Genomic DNA, 9,835 nt, shown 5'->3' on the forward strand with positions numbered 1-9,835 from the left:
CTAAAATTCCATATATTCAAGGGTTACTCTCCAAAACAATCTACCAATACAGTCAAGTCTGGCCAGCCTTGGCCTCTGGTGACTGCCTCTCATCTGACCTTGCACCACTGGGGCTCACTTGTTTCCTTACTATGGAGACCATTGTGACACTGCATGGCGTTGTGGAGCCAAAGGGCCATGGTGACACTGGTGGAACTTGTGGAACCAAGGGGATCATTGTGACACTGTGAGTACCATGGATCCAAGGGGCCACTGTGACACTGTGGAGTCTTGAGGAACCGTGGAGACCATTGGGAAGCTTTGGGGTCTTCTGAAATGCAGAGGACATTGTGACCCTGCAGGGTACCATGGATCCAAGGGGCCACTGTGACACTGTGGGGCCTCGTGGAACCAAGGGAATCATTGTTGCACTACTGGGCCCCAATGGAACCAAGGGGCCATTGGACACAGCCAGGCTTCATGGAACCAATAGACCATCATGACACTGTGGGGCCTTGTGGAACCATGGAGACCATTAGGATCCTTAAAGACTTGTGTAATCAAGGGGCCATTATGACACCTGAGGGCATCATGGGAGCAAGGAGCCATTGTGACACTGCAGGGCCCTGTGGAACCAAGGGAACATGAAACAGGTGTGGCTGCCTTGGCCTCCCAGGGGTCACCTGACAGGTCTGGCTGACCTTGGAATGTGGAAGGCCACTCCCATCTGCCCCTGAAACACTGGGGCTCTGGGCTTTCCTTTGTATAGAAAAGAATTGTCCATTTTTTCCAGGTATCCATGGACAAAATTAGGATTCCACCTCCAAATTTCTGTGTATCCAAGGATTGCTGCCAGACAAAAGCTGCCAGGACAGACAGGTCTGGCTGGTCTTTTAAACCTGAGTGCCAGAACTCACCTGTTTTCTAAACACTGGAAAGGGATCTGTGCTTTTCTTTGTATGGAAAAAATCATCCTTCTCCAGGCACAAATGTCTAAAATTAGGATTTCACATTCATAATTTCAAATATCCAAGGGTTGTTCCAAGCAAACCTGCCAGGACAGACAGGTCAGGCTTGCCTTGGCCTCTGGTGGTTGCTGTTCATCAGCTCCTGAAACATGGGGGCTGCGTGCTTTCTTTCCTATGGAGACCAATGTGACATTTTGGAGCCTTGTGAAATGCAGGGGCCATTGTGACACTGCAGAGCACCATGGATCCAAGGGACCATTGTGACACTGTGGAGCCTCGTGGAACCAAGGACATCCCTGTGGCTCTGTTGGGCCGGATGGTCCCAAGGGACCAGAGCAAAGCAGCAGTGTGGGAGTTAGCCCAGCTGTAACTCAGAGTCAGACAGATTTTACTCCAAAAATCTGGGCGTGAGTTTCAAGCCCTGGGAATCATTTGTTTAACTTAGGGTGAGTTTGAGAGTTCCCCAATAAGCCTTTAGTGTTGTTATGCTGAGTTGTCCAAGTTCTACTCCCCTATTGGTTACTTGTTTCCCTTATACGGAAACAAGTACTGTTCCAGAGTGTTCTAGCCCCAAGTGTCTATGTTCTTGCTTCCCCTTTGTCTTGGGTCTTAGGATCCTGCCCCTTGTACTGTGCTCAACTTCTCCATGTTTCTTGTTTTTCACCCTGTTATTAAAGTTCTTTTTGGGCAACTCCATCGAACCCACTCCTTTTCATTTCCACCACCCTCGCCCTGAAGTCAGGGAACCAGAGAGGTTTGTCACAGCCACCCTCATTGTGACCTTTGGCGCCCGAGCAGGGACCAGGACACTCAGGGCTCCCTGTGTCAGTCACGTCAGCTGGGGTTGGCTGATGGATAGGCCAGGGCTCCCCGGGATTTTGGATTGTGCCAGGCCCAGCAGATTCATTGTTGCTTTGAGGGACCTTGCCCAGGATCAGCAGGGACAACGACGGTTTCACCTGCATAGGATTGGAGGTGGGTTTGGGGAAATGCAAGACATTTATTGCCCATTTTGCCACTGTGTTTGTACAATATGCACCCATGTCCCATAACTGATTTGGGGTGTTCTGGTGGCTCTTCCCCGTAAGGCAGAATAAAAAAAAAAGGCAGTCAGATGTCCAAAGTAGAAAGGAGCATACATGGATGCTTCAATTCTAACTGATCATGACATAATATTTTCAAAGTATGAATTAAAATCAATCATGAGGTGGATCATTAAAAATTTTCCAGACGCCTCTGCTGATGAAATTCATACCACTGAATTTTGGGACTCCATGGGAGTTAAAAGGGACCCCATTGCACCCTGCATGCTCCCCATCTTCCACACCATCCTTGAGACCCTTCACCAGCAAGCAGTGTGCTGAAAACTCAATCCATTGGTCACTCCTAACTCGGGACCTCCCCTCAAACCTGCCTTTCTCAGACCTTCTACAATGGTCCAAGATGGCAATGGCCAGGCTGTCTTGGAGCATCATGCCCTCGAGACAGAAGGAGCCTGAACGTGGCTCAGGAGCCCAATCATCCTCCCTCCATCTTGGCTCCTCCATTTCCTGCTACCACAACCTTCTCTTCCGCCCTGAACGAACCTCCAGACTCCACCCCCCCCACTGCGGGTCACGCCCCCACTGTCAATCATTCCACCTTCACCCTGGGCCATGCCTCCAAAACTCCACCCCAGGAGTCCGCCATCCTCAATCAAGGCCCTTCCTCCCCAACACCTGACAAAATGGCAGCGCCCTTTGCCTCACTCTCCGGCAAAATATAACCCCATGACCAAAGATAAAAAGCCCAGCTGTCACAATATTTCTAATCTGAATGTTTTTGCTCCAAGTTATTCTTCCTCCCAGGAAGAAAGTTTGGACTCCCCAGAGCCACCTCGCCCCTCAACCCCAGAAGATCCCTGGGAAAGGATCTGGAAGGAAGCAGTTAAGGAAGGAGACTGGCAAATTGTCTCGAAACTCCTCGTTACCCCCGTATGTTATGAAAGAAGGGGGCAGAACCCCAGGTATCAGCCATTGGTTTATGGGGAAATCAAGGATCTGTGTAGGGCAGCTAAAGACCATAGGAAGGACTCACCTTGTTTTAATGGCCTAATGAGGGCCATGTTTACAGCACATCTTAACCCCCTATGATTTAAAATATATTATGACCATGTTGTTGTCACCTACAGAATACACCCTGTGGGAAGGGGGATGGAAACGTTTGCTAAATGAATTAATAGAAGACTGTGCTAATAATGAGGCAAGGGCAGAATTGACAAACAACCATCTAGCTGGAGAAGGACAACACAGCCTACCAGATGATCAAGCAGCAGGTATCCCCAGAAAAGCACTGGATGATATAAAAAAAAATGGTTTTGAAAGCTTGAATCCAGGTACCAGATAGTACCACCCCCAGTTTGGACTACGTAAACAGAAGACAAGAACCTGGAGAGCCCTACATGAAATTTATTGATCACCTTAAACAGGCACTAGAGAAACAAGTCTGGAATGAAAAGACTCAAAATTAATTACTAAAATCGTTGGGGGTAGCCAATGCCAACCTGGAATGTAAGAAAGTGCTGTGTGCCCTTCCACTAGAGCTGGAACCCACACGCCTGCAGATGATTGAGGCCTGAAATTGCCTCAGAACAACAGAATACAGAGCAGCTGTACAAGCCCAGGCATCGGGAGTTGTAGAAGCCCTAGGGGCCATGAAATTCCCCTTTAAGGGGCCCCAGCAACATCTACAGGGCCCAAAAATATGTTTCCAGTGTGGTCAACAGGACATTTTAGAGAAGATTGTCCCCAAGGAGGAGGGGCCTATCCGGTCCCTAATGGATAATCAACATCAAATTAGGTGGAATTTCTCAAAAGGTAATTACACCAAGCAGCCAAAAACTGCCATTGCAGTGCAAGGTGGCCTCAGGCTATGGCACAAATGTTCAAGCCAATGATGCCTACAATCGCTGAATTGTACACCCATTACAGATAATGTAGCCCTAAACTCCAGCACCTCATCTCCCATTTGCCAACCACCTTACCACAGGGGGCAAAATTGAAGTTGGTGAGTCTGGAATCTGTTGTTTTAACTGATTATTTTGCCCATGAAATATCGACAGGAGAGCTGGGGCCCAAAGATCAGCCCTGTGAACTATTAATTTTAGTAAACTATCAATCAAGCACTGAAGGATTTTTTGTATTGCCATCCATACTATCAATGTCCTCACAATGAGAAATTACAGTGCTGGCCCTGTCTCTCAACCCACCTTGTTTTATACCCCAAGGACTAACAATTGCCTAGGCAGGATGCTGATGACACTTCACTAGGGATGTGATAAATCAGGATTGACCAAAAATCACCTGCACTCTGGAACTTAACAGTGAAAAGATTGTTTTGACAGGGCTTGTGGACATGGGAGCAGACGTGACAGGTATCTCACGTTCCAAGTGGGCTCCTAACTGGGTGTTTACAGCTACTGCAGGAATATTGTCTGAGATTGGAGGTGATAGTGACAGTGTCCGAAGTGCAGAACTTATTAACATTAAAGGACCTGAAGGCCAAATTGCCACAATGAGACCATTTGTGATAAAGGACCTTGGTGTATCCCAGATAAGAACATCAAGCCCTACCTGTAGCCACTGAGTGTGGATTCTGCAAAGGAACCCCCAAGTCCACCCCAAGACAAACCCACCAGACAGTGACTCTAGCACCTGGACTAGACAATTCTCTTGAAGATGACACATAGGAAGCTTCTACTCACCTTCCTCAGCCTGTTTGCAACCATGCTCCTCGCAAGTGGATGGGTAGCCCTCAAAAACACAAAGCACAGTGTATGGATAACTAGCAAAAGCCATGAAACAAGACACCCTGTGCCTGTCTGTCGCTAGCCCTGATGACCCCTTCTCCACCTGCCTACTGGGGTTGCCTACAGATGTCTGGCCAATAACTGAGGGTGCCATTTGCAGTATGCCAGGTGACAATCCTGACAGCAAATAGAAGTGTAACCCTGTTGGTGCTTGGGACTACTGGACCCAGAAGCTCCTGCATGCACCACTCGAACTCAGGGGGTAGAAATTCTCAGCTCTGTAAAAATGGATTTTTGTGTAAGGTTTTATTACTGTCTGAGATGGGAAGAGGGTGAAAGAAACAAAATTACAAGAAAAAAGAAGCTATCAGGAGAGACATCTCCCCATAGCATCCCACTTACAACAACAAGAGGTGTAATTACACCTCTTCCATGATTTCTCGGTCCAGTAGCTACCCACTCAACTTTCTGCAGGGTGTGTTTCTTATTTGCAAGGATAGACCATGGCCTGTGAAGGTGTCCCTTCAGACATCAAAGGCAGACCTTGTAGCTTGGGGAGGCTTACCTTGCTGGCACCCAACACAAAAATGATTAATGGCCAGAGAAACAGAGCAAAAAGATCTACACACTACTTTGAATCTGATTGCAAAAATAATGTCATCTATTGGAGTCAAAACAAAAGAATGGCAGCCTCCATCTTACTACCTTGGGGGCTGCAGCTAAAGCTTTAGGGCAATCAGACCATCCTGGGTGCCTGTTAAGTAAGCAAACCAATGCTGCCTCCCTCACATTGAGTGGCTGCTCTCAGACACAGAGACCATCAGACACGCCACCTTGCAGAACAGCGATAGAGTTTTTACTCTGGGCACATGGGCATGGCTGTGTAGACTCTGAGGGCATGTGCTGCATGAACCTCTCCAGCCACAGCGAGTCAATCCACAAGAGCATTCAGGTACTGAAGGAAGGGTTCAAGAAGCTTTAAGTGGAAAACAACGACTGGTTAAAAAAACTCATCCAATCTAAGGGACTAAAGTGTTGGATGATGTCTAGCTAAAACAGGACTATCAATTATCTTAGTGGTTGTTGTTGTATTGTTAATTGTCCCATGTTTGTTTGGATGCTTTTAGAAAGTCTTACAAAACTCTTTCAGTTAAATCTTTGTTGTAAAAGAGAAAGGGGGAAGATACCCAACACAGGCTCCTCATGGACTCCTTGGAGGGGAGAATTAGAGGCCAGGATGGCACAAAAACCTCTCAGAGACTCAATGAAGGAAGGAAAATCCTTGAAACTACCTAAAAGTATTCTTAAATCAATAAAGTACCTCAAAAATCTTGAGTATCTAAAAGTATTAATGAGCACTACTGAGTGTCAGTACAAAGCTCTCCAGGGACTCGTTAAAGCAGATAACTGGGGCCATGATTGCACAAACCTCTCACAGAGTCTGGATCAAAAGGGAAACACCAAGTACCCTAAAATAACTGGAGTACCCTGAAGTATTAATGAGGCCCACTGAGTGTTGTTACTGACAAAGCCTCTCCAGAGACTAATTACAGCAGATAATTGGAGGCCATGATTGCCAAAACCTCTCAGAGATTCCAAGGCAAAAGCCAAACCCAAAGTCCTTTGAAAAAGCTGCAGTCCCTGCAGGGAGCATGAAGGAGCCCCCAGGGCCATTGCTGAGCAAGGCTCCCCAGGGACTCCTTGCAGCAGATCCTTGAGGCCACTGGGATGTGGGCTAGGTGGGGATGCTGAGGGCAGCACAAGGGGCTGACAGTGCCCAGCCTGGCTGGGGCTGTGCCAGGAGGGCCCAGGGCCTCAGGACAAGGTGTCTCCTCCCAGCCCTTGCTGGCACAGACCCTGCTGGGCCCCAGGGCACCAAGACTTGGCTTCTCTTTGTCCCCACCTGTCATCACTGCCTGCAGTTCTCTGCTCTGCCTGGGGCCTGGGGACACTTGCTCAGTCGTGTCCCTCACTGGGACCCATTAAAAGTCCAAGAAACTTTGGAGTTGGATTCTGCCTTGGAGTTCTGGAGAGGTTTCTTCAGCTCCCTCTCAGGGACTGATGTTCAGGGCCTGAGCACAAAGGCCCAGAGGCTGATTAAAGTCCTTGTGCTGTGTCTGTGCTGCTGAGCTGGGCTGGGCTCCTGGCACAGAGGCAGCTCCTGGTCACCAAGAAGAGCTTCAAAAGCACATTTCTCTGGATGAGCAGCTCTTGTGCCAGCCCAGCAGGGCTGGGGCACTGCCTGCAGCCAGCGCGGGCACAGCCCAGAGGCACAGAGAGCTTCAATCAGTCAGGGCTGGGAAGGGGCTGAGAAGTGCCTGGGGCACAATCACTGCCAGCCCTTGGCACAGGAACCTCTGGCTGCAGGACAATGCAGCTGCAGCTCCTGGAGCCATCTCCTCAAGCTGGAACATGCCAATGCCTGCAGAGCCTGTGAGTACATTCTCTGCTTGTCTCTTGTGCAGAGCAGCCAGGGGTGCCCAGGGCTGTCCTGCAGAGCAGGGTCCTGCAGCCCAGGGCGCTGTGCTGGGGCAGGGACTCTGCTGCCTGCCAGGGACAGCTCTCAGCCAGCCCTGGCAGCTGCTCCCAGCACTGGGGGACAAGATCTGGCTGGGAGGAGACAGCTGGTGAGGCTTGGGAGTGTTCTCCTTGTGTGTGGAGGATGCTGCATTGTTCAGGACTGCTCCCAGCATGGCATTTAACTGCAGAACATTTTCAAGTAGATTAAACAGGGAGCATAGCAAGGCAGGGCCTGCATAAAAGGGAAAATCCTGTTTTCTTAATCTACTGCTCTGGGTTGCCTGGATGGGATATTGCACATAGATATTCATCTCTCAGATCATGTTGAGAAAAATAAAAATATTTTCTCTCAGATGTTAGTAAACCAGGCACTTAAGGAAATCAGCACAGGGCCTCTCAAGGGCATCCTCAGTGTCGCTTTTCCAGCCTCCTCAGGGTTGCTCTGACGTTGCCATCAGAGCCTGCAGAGCCAGAGCTGCCCCTGGGCAGTGGCTGAGCTGGGAGGGCTCTGCAGGGCAGAGCTGAGCCCCCAGGGCTGGGCTGGGCTCTGGCAGCACTGGCAGGGCCCAGCCCTGGGCACAGGGAAGCAGCTGCTGGCAGGGACAGCTCCAGGCAGCAGAGCCCTGGGCAGGCAGTGGGGGGAAAGTGCCCCCAGCCTGTGCTGGGAGATTTCAAGTCCTCTCCCAACCCAACTATTCCATGATTACTTTTCTTACAGATCCCCATGCTAAGGCAAAGCAAATGTCCAACAGCAGCTCCATCAGGCACTTCCTGCTGCTGGCATTGGCAGACACGCGGCAGCTGCAGCTCCTGCACTTCTGCCTCTTGCTGGGCATCTCCCTGGCTGCCCTCCTGGGCAACGGCCTCATCATCAGCGCCGTAGCCTGCGGCCACCACCTGCACACGCCCATGTTCTTCTTCCTGCTCAACCTGGCCCTCACTGACCTGGGCTCCATCTGCACCACTGTCCCCAAAGCCATGCACAATTCCCTCTGGGAAACCAGGAACATCTCCTACTCAGGATGTGCTGCACAGGTCTTTCTGACTTTCTTCTTCCTTGGATCAGAGCTTGCCGTCCTGACGATCATGTGCTACGACCGCTACGTGTCCATCTGCAAACCCCTGCACTACGGGACCCTCCTGGGCAGCAGAGCTTGTGCCCACATGGCAGCAGCTGCCTGGGCCAGTGCCTTTCTCAATGCTCTCATGCACACAGCCAATACATTTTCCCTGCCCCTGTGCCATGGCAATGCCCTGGGCCAGTTCTTCTGTGAAATCCCACAGATCCTCAAGCTCTCCTGCTCCAAATCCCAACTCAGGGAACTGGGGCTTCTTGGTGTTAGTACCTGTTTAGCACTTGGTTGTTTCATGTTCATTGTTTTCTCCTATGTGCAGATCTTCAGGGCTGTGCTGAGGATCCCCTCTGAGCAGGGACGGCACAAAGCCTTTTCCACCTGCCTCCCTCACCTGGCTGTGGTCTCCCTGTTCCTCAGCACTATTATCTTTGCTCACCTGAAGTCCCCCTCTATCTCCTCTCCATCGCTGGATCTGGCACTGGCAGTTTTGTATTCGGTGGTGCATCCAGCCCTGAACCCCCTCATCTACAGCCTGAGGAACCAGGAGCTCAAGGCTGCAGTGTGGAGACTGATGACTGGATGGTTTCACAAACATTAAACATCTGGCCAATTTCTTTAAATCACTTGAAATAAAATTCATATTTGATACTTCTTCTTGGTTTCATTTTGGAAGTTCTTTTTCTTTTTTTTTAGTTTTTTCATATTATCTACAAATAAATGTCATTGTTTGTGCCATTTCTCATTTTGTTTCTCTCCACCTTCCCTATGGCCACAGACTGTGTCAATGAGGGGTTGTGCTCTTGGTGGCTTTAAATGAACTAAAGGATCTCCCAGCAGAGTTTTCTGCAGAGATGCCCTTTAGTTGCCTTCTGTGGAGCTGCAGCAGCAATGTCTGTGTGCAGAGCTGGGGCAGATCAGTGCTGGCCCAGCAGTTCTGCTCCTGCTGGCCACACCATTCCTGATCCAGGCCAGGAGCCATTGGCCTTCTTGGCCACCTGGGCACACTGCTGCCTCATGTCCAGCCTGCTGTCCATCAGTCCCTGCAGGTCCCTTTCTGCCTGGCTGCTCTCCAGCCACTCTGTCCCCAGCCTGCAGCACTTGGGCCAAATAGCAGGGCTTGGCACTTGGATTTGTTAAACCTCACCTTGTTGGATTCATCCCCTGAATCCAGCCTGTCCAGGGCCCTGTGCAGAGCCCTCCTTCCCTCCAGCAGATCCACACTCACACCCAGCTTGGTGTCATCTGCAAAGATGTCCTTGGTTCCATGGGGCCCCTCAGTTTCACAATGGCCCTTTGATTACACCAGGCCCTGCACTGTCACACTGGTCTCCTTGGTTCCATGAGGCCTCAAACTGTGACAATGGACTCCTTGGTTCCATGGGGCACCAGGGTGTCACAATGGCCCCATGGTCACATGAGGTCCCACACTGTCACCATGGTCTCTGTGGTTCCACAAGTCCCCTCAGTGTCACAATGGACTCTTTGTTTCCACGAGGCCACACAGT

The 9,835-nt window shown here is 50.1% G+C and overlaps 1 protein-coding gene and 1 pseudogene across 1 annotated transcript; both read left to right on the top strand.

The window, feature by feature from the left end:
• LOC139604032 (zinc finger and SCAN domain-containing protein 2-like) overlaps positions 1-4,564 on the top strand; it is a 51,258-nt pseudogene extending 46,694 nt beyond the window's left edge.
• Positions 4,565-7,995: 3,431 nt separating this feature from the next.
• On the top strand, positions 7,996-8,928 carry LOC139603987 (olfactory receptor 14J1-like). Its single transcript, XM_071454987.1, has one exon. The coding sequence runs from the start codon at positions 7,996-7,998 to the stop codon at positions 8,926-8,928; it is 933 nt and encodes a 310-aa protein (XP_071311088.1).
• Positions 8,929-9,835: the final 907 nt, after the last annotated feature.

This window comes from Agelaius tricolor, unplaced genomic scaffold, assembly GCF_023055355.1.
Source record: "Agelaius tricolor isolate 1412-34295 unplaced genomic scaffold, bAgeTri1.0.p SCAF_43, whole genome shotgun sequence".
NCBI lineage: Eukaryota > Metazoa > Chordata > Aves > Passeriformes > Icteridae > Agelaius > Agelaius tricolor.

What these genes read in the sequence shown, in the direction of transcription:
- LOC139603987 (XM_071454987.1), top strand. Translation starts at nt 7,996, where the DNA reads ATGTCCAACAGCAGCTCCATCAGGCACTTCCTGCTGCTGGCATTGGCA.